Source organism: Oreochromis aureus, linkage group 3, assembly GCF_013358895.1.
Source record: "Oreochromis aureus strain Israel breed Guangdong linkage group 3, ZZ_aureus, whole genome shotgun sequence".
NCBI lineage: Eukaryota > Metazoa > Chordata > Actinopteri > Cichliformes > Cichlidae > Oreochromis > Oreochromis aureus.
In genome coordinates this window covers 54,442,041-54,455,774 of record NC_052944.1, presented here as the reverse complement: position 1 = coordinate 54,455,774, position 13,734 = coordinate 54,442,041, and the positions used below count along the sequence as shown (strand labels likewise).

At 37.6% G+C, this 13,734-nt stretch overlaps 3 protein-coding genes across 3 annotated transcripts in view; all 3 read right to left on the bottom strand.

Annotated features, from left to right (window-relative positions):
* Positions 1–3,327: 3,327 nt before the first annotated feature.
* On the bottom strand, positions 3,328–5,131 carry LOC120439446 (Fc receptor-like protein 5). The gene is made up of 4 exons (XM_039610434.1): positions 5,041–5,131; positions 4,627–4,887; positions 4,301–4,543; positions 3,328–4,070 (listed from the first exon to the last, which is right to left on the bottom strand). Exons 1-4 carry the CDS (start codon positions 5,081–5,083, stop codon positions 3,865–3,867), a joined length of 753 nt encoding a protein of 250 aa, XP_039466368.1. The 5' UTR covers positions 5,084–5,131; the 3' UTR covers positions 3,328–3,864.
* A 1,928-nt stretch (positions 5,132–7,059) lies between these two features.
* On the bottom strand, positions 7,060–10,805 carry LOC120432712. The gene is made up of 3 exons (XM_039604887.1): positions 9,776–10,805; positions 9,635–9,694; positions 7,060–7,707 (listed from the first exon to the last, which is right to left on the bottom strand). The coding sequence occupies exons 1-3, from the start codon at positions 10,164–10,166 to the stop codon at positions 7,556–7,558; spliced, it is 603 nt and encodes a 200-aa protein (XP_039460821.1). The 5' UTR covers positions 10,167–10,805; the 3' UTR covers positions 7,060–7,555.
* The window catches only part of LOC120433948, a 16,533-nt gene continuing 12,966 nt past the window's right edge, over positions 10,168–13,734 (bottom strand). Inside the window, exon 13 of the mRNA XM_039601115.1 lies at positions 10,168–11,763. Within this exon, the coding sequence (XP_039457049.1) occupies positions 10,168–11,763 (1,596 nt within the window). The remainder of the gene's footprint in view (positions 11,764–13,734) is intronic.

Below are 13,734 nucleotides of genomic sequence, written 5' to 3'. Positions count from 1 at the left end.
ATAAGATTCTTAAATTCATCAAGTCTCTCTGTGCCTGGGTCCTCGTCTCAAAACATGACATCACTGTTGTGTACATTTTAACACAATTTAATCCCACATTTGTGAAAGAAAAACAAAACACTTTTTTGAAAAGTCTGTAACAAAATCATCAAATCTGATAAAGTTTATTTAAATGCTGCAAAAGAAGAATGGATTGGAATAAAAAAAAAAATACATATCCTAACCTTAATTACTGGGGGAGAATAATGAATGATACTCATAGTGAGTAAAAAGTAAACTGAGTGCATTTTTTGGCCAGAGATTCACTTTTAATGAGTATGTATAATATAATACAGATACATAAAAATACTCCCAAAACAGAATAAGTTATTACGAATAAATTATTACAAAATATTAATAAAAAAAATATTAAAATGGAGGCAACTTTGTATACATTCTACCACAGGCAATGTATAAAAAAATCTTTACTGCAGATACTAATTTGACTAATTTAATAATACTAATTTTGTGTTGTAAGATTTATGAGTTTCATGCTTTCATAGTGGTGCTTGGGAGAGCTTGACATTTTCCCAATGGTACACACTGTATAAAGTTTGAGAAACACTGATAAGGTAATTTATGTGTGCTTTTGGAAAACATTTAAAGCTGCAGTACAGAATCTTTGAAACAAGCTAGCTTAAAACATTTTTAGATTATAAACAGAGCACTCTGCTTCTCTTTACAGTCCACTCCACCAGGGCTGTTTGGCACTTTCTGATAGTGTGCAAATGTGATGTACGTACTGTGGCAGTCATACAGACAACTGGACGGTCCAAAAGTTGGCCTACCTATTACTGCCTGAGGTTTTAGTAGAGTTGTGGCTGAACCACATAAAAATATATCATTAAGTTTAATCTCCCCAATCAATGATAATGTTATGTTGGAATGTTGTTAAAGAGGGTCAAAAATGTTTCAACCCAGTTTGTTTTGCAGATTCTGTATTGCAGCTTTAATATAGGGAGAACACAACTTCTAGATTGTATGAGTAAAATCAGGTTTTTTCTCTTTGTCAGTTTAACAGTTTCTGTTTTGCCTGTCACTGTTCCCTGTCTGTTTTCTTACCTGCTTCTTCCTGACCTTGTACTTTCTCCTCACGTTCCCCTCTTTCCTCTCTCCCTCTTTGGACTGACAATCATACACAAATACATTGTATTCAATTAGATGAAAAATTACATTAATATGAAAAAAATACTATTAAGATCACTAATGAAAGGTCCTCTCTTAGTGTGCTTTCAATCAAAAGGCAAATAACCAAACCACATGAACATCTAATAAAAGATATAAAATATTGAAACACTGATCCAACATTATTTTTGATTGACGGATCATTTGATCTTACACTTTTACCTGAATGTGGCTCCTGTTTTTGAAAAAAACTTCCTTATATCCATTATGAACCTGGCTGTCTCTCTCTACACACACACACACAACAGGAGTTATAAGGTTAATGGGCATTCAGTCAGTTAGCTAGTTAGTATCCATTTCAAACAGGACAGTAGTAACAACAGCAGGCTACGGACAATTTTAAGTTTTAGATTTTAAATAGGCTGTATACATTTCAGTGGGAGCAACAGGACGGTCAAATGTCGCTGATTTTACTACAGAGTAGGACGGATTGTAGGGTAGCAAACATCGTCGTAAAACAAGTTTTCAACACTGCAGGTTACCTGGGTGTAATGTTTTTCAGCTAAAATGAAACATGGTCTGATACCTACCTAACTATATAAAGAGTAACTGCAGGTTAAATGTAGCTAATATGTCCTGTTTTCAGCCAGGTACTTACACCTCCGCTCCGCTGCGTCTCAGAGTAGGGGAGAGGCGAGCTGGAACAAACCATTTTGGGAGGGGAGGGGGGGGGGGGTTATCTATACTTTTGTTGTTGAAATGTTACGTCTCAACCAAGTACTGCATGCTTTTTATATTTTTAGTAGTGTGTCACAAAAACAGCAAATATTGTCAAAAAAGTAAGAAATCTTTGGGGGTGCTTTGATTCATTTTGGGGGTGCTGAAGGACCCCCCAAAAATGGGCTAAAATCGCCCCTGAATACGAGTATATCAACAATTTATGAAACTGTGTGAACAGTCCAGTCAACCACACCACATTCTTACAGGTTCTGATTCTGATGCCTATATTTTGAACTTCAGCAGGCTGGACATTCAAATTGAGTATTTAATTCTGTTTTAATGCCTAAATCTATTGATTTATTGCCATGTTACTGGATTATGAGATGTTTCCATTGTGGGTTATTTTAAACAGATATCCAGTTTGACCTTTGAAGTCTCAAATGTTTTGTGTGGAAACTTTCCACACAAAACATTTGATTTCCACTGGAAAGTATAGTTATCATTACTGTTGTGACCTTTGATCCACTTAATTATCAATATAATATCTGAAGCACATCATTAATATATACTCCGTAATCCTTAGTGAATCAGTGCATTTATTAAAAGGTACAAGTACATCACATATTTTAGAAATGCTGCATTTATCTCCCTACTCTCACTGTATTCTGTAATTTCAAGCTGCATCTCAAGTGGTTCATTGTCCTATTTTTGATTAGAATAGCAATATTTTTTTAAAAAAAATTGTTGTGTAGACATTACAATTCAGTCTTCAGCTCCAGTTTTTGACACAGATTCTTTTGCTGGTTTTTCATGCCAAAATCAGTAGAAAAATCAATTTTCTAAATATCTGTTGTAATGGTCTCTGCATAAAAAATCAGGAAATTCAAGTGTAGAGGCAAGTCATTGTGAGTGTTTTAAAATGTAAGTGTTGTGGGGGCACAGCAAAACATGCATTTCTTTAAAAAAAAAGTGTATAAATATCAGAATATATAGTATATAGACTGTAGAAATAGTTTTCTTTGAATTTTGTATTTTGCAAGAGTTGCTGTGATATCTGCCTTTTGCAACAGGGGGTGCTGCAGCACCTTTGCTTCACTGTGCCTTGCTCCGATGTGTCACTGAAAAAGCCCTCTACAATAAACCTTTAAAGCATCACAACATTTTAACAAATTCTATAGATTAGTTGTAACATGGAAGCCAAGGTAGTGCTCCCAGAATCTGATGCAGAAAGCTTAATAGTCTCAGTAGTCTCTTCCTGTGTAGGTTTATCCTATTATAGCCACACAACTGTAATGAAAGCCTGTGAACTTATACTTTTAAAGGTATCTACAAAATAACAACAATGACACACAACTAGTTGTGGGGATGTGAGTATATGAAAAAAAGGGCACAAATTCAAACCAATACTTAAGAGCTGGTTGTAGTTTAGACTTTTTACTTGCATGAAATATTTTTACATGTTTGTGTTTTGCAACTTTGACCAGGTATACTACAGATAGTACATATTTTTGACAGAATACAAATGCAAAAAAATATATTCACAAGTACTTTTAAAGAGGATGAGTTTAACTGAGAATATTGAATAGTAACAAATATGAATAAGAAATGAGTATGATTAAAGAATAAAATACACAAGGTGACATAATTGCCACCACAAGTGGTGGTAATCAGGTAACAGGTGTCAAAGTCTATATACTGTATAGAGAAAAAGCAACAGTGTGACTCCTTTACAGTTGTTTAACAGAGTTATCGTGGTATTTTACAGACATTACCCAGATTGACCCGTCAACGTTCCAACTGGTGTTCCATCCACTCTACCTCAGCCACAGCACCTTGTATTCTTAGGCAGTCCCACATCCAAGTATTAACCAGGCCCGACCCTGCTTACCTTCAGAGTTCAGACAAGATGGGACATGCTCACGATAGTGTGGCCATACACCCATATTAATCACTTTCTGTTTTCTGTTTGTGCTGTTTTTTTCATATTTGCTTGTTTCCTGTGCCATGACAGTTACATTTACATGAAGTCGAACATGAGTTAGCTGTTGTAGCTCCAATTTTCCCATAGTGAAGTAGACCCAGCAGCAGCAGCAGCAGAGCCACCAGCATGATGGTGAACACAGTCCGTAAGATGAGGTAAACATTACAGCTGCACTCTGAAGATTCAATGAATGTGATGAAAGAATCTGTTTAATCACACAAAGCAGGAGACTGAAGTGAGCTGTGATCATTGGGCTAGAATTTGTGCTGATTTTGTCTAAAAGAATAGAAACCACAGGTTCCACCAAACCACCAAAGGTTCCTAAGACTGACACATGATGCAGTTAAGAGTCACTACATGATTCTGTTGTAATACTGGTATTAAAAAGGGGGAAAAAAACAGAAAGAAATGATAAACAGCTCTTCAGTGTCTAACCTGTGACATTCAGGCAGCTTTCTGGTGATTCAGCTCCTGAAATGCTGCACTTATAAAGTCCTTCATCAGATTTTGAAACTTTGTGGAGCGTCACAATTCTTTTGGAGCTGCTGCTGATGTGGAGTCCATCTTTGTAGAAATCAGCCGTGAAGGTGGAGGAATTCATCTTGCTTCTGCAGCTCAGAGTCACATCTTCTCCCTCCATCACAGGAACAGCAGGACTCTCCAGGATCACAGAACCAGCTGAATACCCATGTGCATAAATTTTTTTAATGAAAAGTTGTTTTTGAATATGACAATATATTGTTTACTTAATCCAAACATACCAGTGACAGTGATGTTGATAATGTTGCTCCTCTTCCCTTCTCTAGTTTCACACCAGTGCTTTCCACTGTCGTCTACATAAACAGCGTTTACAGTGCAGGAGGATCCTGTTGCTGTTTTCTTATTGCTGTTGCTACATGGTTGTATTTTATCTTTCAACTTATGTAAAACATTATCATGAGAGACTCCCTCACAGTAAAAAGTTACTGGCTCATATTCAAAGAACTGTGATCTGTTTGGAACAACACGAAGAAAAACTGCACCTGAGACAAAAAAAATAAAAAAATAAATCTATTTAGTTTTGTTTTTGAAAAACCAAATGCGGGACTATGCTAACTGAAATAAAAAAAAGAAATCACAAATTGATAAAAACAAATTGAGAAATGTTCATGTCAGTTTAACTAGCCGTTACTTACCGACTCTCTGATCATGTGCAAAAAACATCATCATCCAACTCATCACTGAAAAGACAAAAAAAAAAAGGATTGCACACACACACACACACACACACACACACACACACACACACACACACACACACACACACACACACACACACACACACACACACACACACACACACACACACACACACCATTTCTTGGGTTAGAGGGACAATTTCTGAAATTTTTGGCAAATTAGACTGGACATAGGGCTATGGGGACACCGGGTTCCAGAGGTGCTAGAGCTACAATACGCATATCAAAAATCATGAAAAAAATCAGCAAACCTATACACAACTTAAAATTTAAACATTTTCTTTGCTCGACTGAGATATAAAAAGGCTATTTTTTCAGACATTCTGGTGGTTTGTAGAGACTTTTCTGTAGCTCGGTCTATAAGAACAGTCTGGTGTACAAGGTCAGTGATGTCATCATACATATACACAAAGTATAGTCTGTTCTGAAGGGACACATGGTGTGTAAAGCCAGTCTACTGTACACACACACACTGAGTAAATCTGGTTTAAAAGGACACATGGTGTGTAAAGCCAGTCTACTGTACACACACACACTGAGTAAATCTGGTTTAAAAGGACACATGGTGTGTAAAGCCAGTTCACTGTACATATACTCACACATGCACTAAGTATAACCTTCTTAGAAAAGAACGTGTATTATAAGACTGTGACTGATACATCATTATAGTAAAATTGAATAAATTTGCTTAGGCTGCTGCCCCCGCGACCCGGCCTCGGATAAGCGGTTGAAGATGGATGGATGGATGAATAAATTAAAAAATAATAAAAAGACTATATTTTGGTTTTCTCTGATGAGCATTACAATCTGACATACAAGCTTACATAAAACACCACAGATCATATCTGTTGTGATCTACTAACAGGTGGTCAAAGTGTCATTAAAACAACTAGAAGCATAACACAACAGTGCTTGCATCAACTAGAACAAACTATGTATTATAGAGTTTTCATTGTCCTGAAGAAACTGGCACTGAGTGGCTGACCAATAAAACAGCACCTTTGCACACCAGGGGTGAGTCGGGCTGACACCATGACTTATACATAAGACTTATATCAACACACAACACATTTGTTGAATTACTGAACTATATTTAATATAACCAACTCAATAATCAATTCATTAAAAGGACAGCATTGTAACAATTATTGAAGGAAAATAAAAGTGAATCCTGGCATTAAAAGACTCAGGCTAACCACACATCAAAACAAAACACTGCCTGTGAGCACAGTGAAGTCAACTACATACTTTTTGAAGGAGAACACTAACCTTGAAATCAGGCCCAGAAAGGTAAAGGCTCAGACTGTCAAAAGTGCATTTAGTGTTTAACATTTATTTTTTTTTTTTTTAAAGGCCAGTCCTCTGTTGCGCACAAAATCTCGAATGTTTTGAATAGATCTCGTCTCCAAGATAGGTTGTTCCTTTTCTTTGCACTTCAGACACTGCTGGTTGGTGACAGTGATACCGTTTTCAATAAAAGGCTTCATATGTTTCATCACCGCTCCTATCTCCTCCTCAGACCATGGTCTCTTCACACACCGCCTTGATGAAACACGTAAACCTGTTCAATAAAACAAAACAAATTTGAAGTTTAAAAGATCATGTGAGATGCACTTGTAGGTAGAGATGGTGTTCAAAACTGTGAAAACAAGCTGGTACTTGTCTAAAATTGTGTGTGATAATAAATAGACTGTAGACCTGATAAAATTTAAAGTTTGATTGTTTTCATTAACATGATAGTTCATCACACTGCTTGGTAAACACAAAATACATTCAGCTTCTTTATATGTTATATAATGTCTAACCACATGATGTTGGTGTTGACTGCACATAGTGCCTAGTGATGGACATGGCATCTGATTTATATCATACCTTTAGTAACTGAGTCAGGGACAGGAGGTGAACCAGAAGTCACACAGGCATCATTCCCTGGTCATCTAAAAATATTGCACAGTATAAATGTATGGGCTTAAAGAGGCTTTCTGCCTACCAATCAAACACCATGGGCACAGAGGGGACAGTGACAGCCAGTTCTATTATGCTAACTATACACATGGCAATGCTGCTGAACTGGATGAAGTCAACAATACCTTGGGTAATAAGTTTACTGGGAAATGATGTAGATTTTGCACAGGCCAAATCTTGCTTGGCCAAAACTGATGAAGCATCAAAATACTAGTCATAAAGCATTAGTGTCACAATTAGGAATGGAACAACTAACAATCGACCATGTAAAAATGTACTGATGGTTAGTAATATTGTTCTATACACAATCCCAGGTTATCGTAATCAGCATAGTAGTGTTAATAGTAAAGTCTGATTTCATTTTTAATGCAATGAAAAACAGAGATGCAAGTGGCATTAATGAAACAAGAGAGCATCGTTATCATACGTGATGTGCGCTGTTAAAATACGTTACTGCACATTTCACTGGATTTGTCTCTGAACAGGACTAACTCACAGATCCCAGCTCATTACATAAGATATGTTGGGCAAACTTTGAGTACAGCATTGAAAATGTACCTTGAGCTGCAGTCTCGGAGAAGTGAGGCAAATCAGAAGTCACAGAAGTTAATATTTCTTCATTGTCATTGATAGATTTTTCTAGCAAAAAAACAAAAACAAAAACAAAACAAAACAAAAAAAAAACACACACACACACACACATATACATATATATATATATATATATATATATATATATATACACATATACATATATACACATATACATATATATACATATACATATATATATATATATATGTATATATATTACATACAGTGAGGAAAGTAAGTATTTGAACACCCTGCTATTTTTGCGAGTTCTCCCACTTAGAAATCATGGAGGGTCTGAAATTTTCATCATAGGTACATGTCCACTGTGAGAGACATAATCTAAAATAAAATTCGGAAATCACATTGTATGATTTTATAACAAGTTTTTGTATATTTCTTTGTAAAATAAGTATTTGAACACTTGAGTCAAACTATATTAATATTGCCTTTGTTAACAATTACAGCGGCCAAACAGTTCCTGTAGTTCTTCACCAGGTTTGCACACATTGCAGAAGGTCTTTTGACCCACTCCTCCACACAGATCTTCTGTAGATCTGTCATGTTTTGGGCCAACACAGACTTTTAACTCCATCCACAGATTTTCTATTGGACTGAGGTCTGGAGACTAGTGAGGCCACTCCAGAACCTTGAAATGCCTCTTACGGAGCCACTCCTTGGTTTTCCTGGCTGAGTGCTTCAGGTCTTTGTCTTGTTGAAAGACCCAGCCAGAACCCATCTTCAATGCTCTGACTGAGGGAAGGACGTTTTGGCCCAAAATCTCACAATCCATGTCCCCGTTTATCTTCTCCTTAATACAGTGCAGTGGTCCTGTCCCCTGTGCAGAAAAACAGCCCAGAGCATGATGTTTCCACCCTCATGCTTCACTGTAGGATGGTATTATTGGGATGAGACTCATCCTTCTTCTTCCTCAAACCCCAACAATGGAGTTTAGACCAAAAGTTTTATTTTGGTCTCATCTGACCACAGGACTTTCTCCCATGACTCTAGATCATCCAGATGGTCCCTGGCAAACTTCAGATGGGCCTGGACATGGGTTGGCTTAAGAAGGGGAACCTTCAGTGTGATGAATGATTTTAAACCATGACGTCTCAGTGTATTACTGATAGTAGCCTTGCCAACGGTGGTCCCAGCTCTCTTCAGGTCATTGACCAGCTCGTCCCGTGTAGTTCTGGGCTGATTCTTCACCTTTCTTAGCATCACTGACACCCCACGAGCTGAGATCTTACGTGGGGCTCCAGTCCGAGGAAGACATTAGCCTCTTCCATTCAGGGGCGCCTGCAGGAGTCTTGCAGAGGGTACGCACAGTCACCTGCACGCGCTCCATCGCGCACACGCACATGCGTGCACGCGCACTGTCGCGCACCGAGCTGCTTGGCAGTGGCTCTGGAGCCCTTTCCAGCTTTGTGAAGGTCTAAAGTTTTGTCTCTTGTGTCGTTGGACAGCTCTTTGGTTTTACTCATGTTGCTGCAACACTTTTGACAGATTGTGGGGTGCACATGTGTCTTTATGAAAGCTAACGGCATCAAACAGGTGCTGCTAAATTAGAATCATGAGCAGAGTGTAGTTGGACTGTTTAAAAGCAGAATAACAGGTCTTTGAGGGTCAGAAATCTGCATGATAAGCAAGTGTTCAAATACTTATTTTAAGCAGTAATATACAAAAATATTTTAATAAAATCATACATTGTGATTTCCGGAATTTTCTTTTAGATTCTGTCTCTCACAGTGGACATGTACCAACGCTGAAAATTTCAGATCCCTCCATGATTTCTAAGTGGGAGAACTTGCAAAATAGCAAATACTTACTTTCCTCACTGTAAATGGTATTAACTACACAGCAAAGTACAAACAGAACTGCAATAACATTATCTAAATATATAAAAATGTAAATTTTAAATATTTTATCAATACAACTGCAAAGTCTATAACACAGAATACAATAATTTCAGTACCTCGCAATGTGGAAGCATCAGGGAGTTGCTGTGATCCAGTAGCCATCCCATCTATGTCATCTATAAAATTGAAAAAATGTTATTAGACCAACCATTTTCACAAACACCAAGCCGATTTAACAACATATAAACCATGCATACCACCAATTTCATCCAGAGTTTTTCCTTGAATATCCTTCACACTTCCCTTCTCCATGGCCATGAGCAACTTGGAGATCTTAGCCAGCTGAATTGTTGATTGGGGCAGTCGATAGTATTCTCTATGGACCCTAATGTCATGGCCGAGGAAATCGGCCAGCTGGTCTAGTTCATTATCTTTCAAGTTCATGACTTGGCTTATCGTGGCAATCTGTTTGCGAAGGTTAGTTGATCTGAGGTTCTGAGGATGTTCAGCTCCGCAAGCATCTGCAAACTGACCAAACTGCCCTCTGTAGTGACCATCACTACAAGGAATGGCGAAAAGGTACATATTGTTTTCAGATACCCCGCACTCTTTCCTCTTACTAACGAGGAGTGACAGGTTATCGGTCATATCAGAAGTCAGGATCACAGCCACCTTTCGTCCTTTTTTTCCCCTTCAGTTCCACTCTGGCAAACTGTTGGCAAAGCCTTTTCTCAACTTCTGTAAGCCCAGAGCTGATGTCATCGTTTAGTTTGGACATGTCACGATCTTCAAAATTTTTGACAGTCATACGTGCTACTTCACCTTCCCGCCTCCTATTGAACAAAATCACTTGACAAAGGATCACCTTTGCTAGTGCTGCATAAGTTCCTGCTGTTGGGTTATCACCTAGTTTCTCCCTAGCCGATTCCACTTGCTGACCAAGATATAACTGCAGCTTCTGAACATCTCTGGTCAGTGGAAGGCTGTCGACCTTGTTGTATTTTGCCTCACTCAGGTTTGATAAGGCTGAATGGGAAACTAATTCAGACCACTTTGTTTCATGAAGTGTGTGAAACCTCCTGATTGAATCGATCGCCTCTTGATCCTCTTCCATGAGAGCACGACACATGATAATATCACTTATTTTTCTCAGAGAATGTCCGAGCTTCAGGGCCAAACTTGGGGCTTTGAATGTGCTGGTTTCAGTATCAAAACCTGAAACTCTCTTGACAGCATTAGTAAGAATAAAGAAGTTGGCTGGTTTTATTGCCTCTTCCATATTATGGATTCTTGTTGTGTGATTTAAAGTCACAAGTAATCTCCCAAGTTCCCTTACTTTCTGTCTTATATACTCATGCTTTGATCTGTCACTTCCATGCTTATTAAAAAGAGACTGAGCCAACTGCATAATATAATGATCATTCCTTATTGCACTAGACACATCATCCTTGTGCATCTTGCCCAGTACTGAGTAGAGTTCACTTGAAATTGGCTGAGACATTGTGGATTGAGTAGATGCTATACCAAAGACTCTATCTTTCAGCTTCTCTTCAGCATTATTCTCTGGTCTTAAAGCACATCTTTTCATATGCCGAGAAACTTCTTTTCTGGATATCATACCCTTACAGTATAAGCAGTACTCGTATGTCTCAGCGCTGCTGCTGCTCTTTTTTGAGATCCTTTTCACTTTAAGACAACCTGATCCTGTGGTTTTAACAGCAGAGTTGTGCTTGAAGTTACCAAGGTTTCGTAACCTTTCAAGATGAACTTTTCTGTCCTTTGATGATTTGGGTAACTGAAGCGCCTGGGCGACTTCAGCATTTTCATTTACATGCGTCTCCAGATGACGTGCAAATTTTGTTTGAGGTTTTCCACACACAAAACAAAAATTGACTGTGCTTTTGATTAATTTTGTTGACTTGGTTGGGGATTCATTTTGGCTAATATCCACAGTACTCTTTTCGCTACATGCATCTTTTGTTTTCTGCTGGCATGACTCTGAGCTGTCTGGTTCTTGGTCGGGATGAAGATCATCAGTAGTTTCAAGATCATTCAAAATGTGCTCAAAGTTGTTGTTAACATCCATGGTCTGTTCTTTTTCAGCAAAAGTAACGCATAAATCAGGCATGCTAGCAGCATGGGAGTTTTTTGATGGTCCAGGTAACTCAATAGACAACTCTGTTCCTGAGCTTTCTGAATCTGATGCAGAATTTGGGATGTATTCTTCATCAGATGAGACATCACCCTGTTCGTAAATGCAGCATAGATTAAATAACAGAAATAAACATGGGAAGGATAAATGCTAAATTGTTCACGTCACAGAGCTCGGGACGTAAACCAAAGTCTCTAGATGTCTTAAAAGTACTAAGAAATACCTCCTGATTTAAAGAAGAAAATGTGCAGCAGATATGTATTTTGTGCAAGTATTTTGATTCTGCTTGATCAATTTGCAATCTGTGATCGATTCAGTACTTTTTTGATATTTGTCCCATTTCTAATATCCAATTTATATTTTTTGAACAATGACATCAACAAAAAAAAAAAAACACAAAACAAAAAAACTAAGACACCAGCCCTAACCTGGTCCCAGAGCCCCTCCCACAATGACCCCCACAGATCAAAATTTGTAAAACCTTTGAGACTAGATTGTATGAAACTGTTTTTTTTTTTTTTTTACAAAGGATTATAATAAAATCTAAGTAATATTTTTACAATGTGTTTATTTCTGGCCTCTCTCACATAACTTCTACACTCTATCCAGTCCAAAATCTCTCTGCTTTCAATTCTCTATCTGAGACAACACTTACAAAACTGATTATCCTTATAATTTTGTGATGAAAGAAAAAGGAAGAGCAAGCAACATGTGGCAATCTTCACGAACTGCATCTACGTCAATATTAACTATATTATAATGAAGCCTATGGGCAGAAATCTGTGCCATCAGAAACTGAATTTGAATAAGTTAAATTTGAATCTGAATTGTAACTTGAATAAATGCTTTTGAAAACTGAATTTGAATTAGTCGTATTTGAAATTGAATTTATGGTTTGAAAATGATCATCACTAAATTGAAATTGAATTTTATATATTGAAAATGAATTCATTTGCTTTGAAACTGCATTTCATCCTTTAAAAATTCAGCTCTCGAATAATTTCAGTTTCACTCCCACCATTCAGTTTCAGTTCTACAATTCAATTTCAGTTCCAAAATTCAGTTTTTTGGGACTTACATCCGGTTCCGGTTCAAGCGCAGATTAATAGAACTACATTTTACAAGCGCACCGAACGTGTTACTGACGGGAATCCACAGCGTCTTGAGCTGAATTAAGACTTCAGAAGTCATTCGTCATGTCGAATGACCAGCGGATAAACTCTCAGGTTGGTAATAAATATATTACATGTATAAAAACAAGCGTCATGTTAACAAATGATAGCCGTACAGTAACTTTTATGCTTATTGTAGCTGGTAGCTAAAAACGCTAATTTAGCCTAGTTTGCCCTGGATTTAGCTTTGACAAACAAATATGATCGACTGTTTCTAGTAGAATTCCAAAGTTGTCATCTTGTACCCTCTCAGAGCCCTGTATGCTTGCAGAGACCCCTACAGTAGGGAAACATGCAAAACAGTGTCCAAACCTTTGTATTTGAGCTTTATTTATGTCTTACACAGCATCCCAACTCTTTAGCTAACTTAATAACTTTAGCTAAAGTGAATAGTTAGTCTAATTTATTAGTGCAGCATTACTGGATCACCTCCGTTTGAAGTGATATGATATGTGACTATCACTGTGTTTAACTATCATAATTCTTAGGGTACTGAGTGCATGCTTAATTAGTTGTTTTTTTTAAACATACTGCTCCATTGCTATGTTTGACAGGCTGAAGTTGTCGGGTCACCTCCTAAATCGACCATCTTTTACAGGTGTTTTGTGCCAGAAATGGAGTGTCCACTGAAGACTGAAGATACTGAATCTGTACGCCTTGCCATTGATCCCTCTTGTGCCTTCATCTAGACAAGAGACATAACCACTCTCCACATGCTCTGTACCTACATCACCTTCCCTGACAGTCGTAGCTTGGCTCGTCTGAGGGTGAAATTATAAGAATGTGTTATTTTGCAAAGTGCTCTCTAGGTTTCCTAAATAAAATATGGCATTGAGGTCATTTCTTTTGAATTAATCCCTTCTTCTGAAATATAAGAACCTCTCCTGGTTTT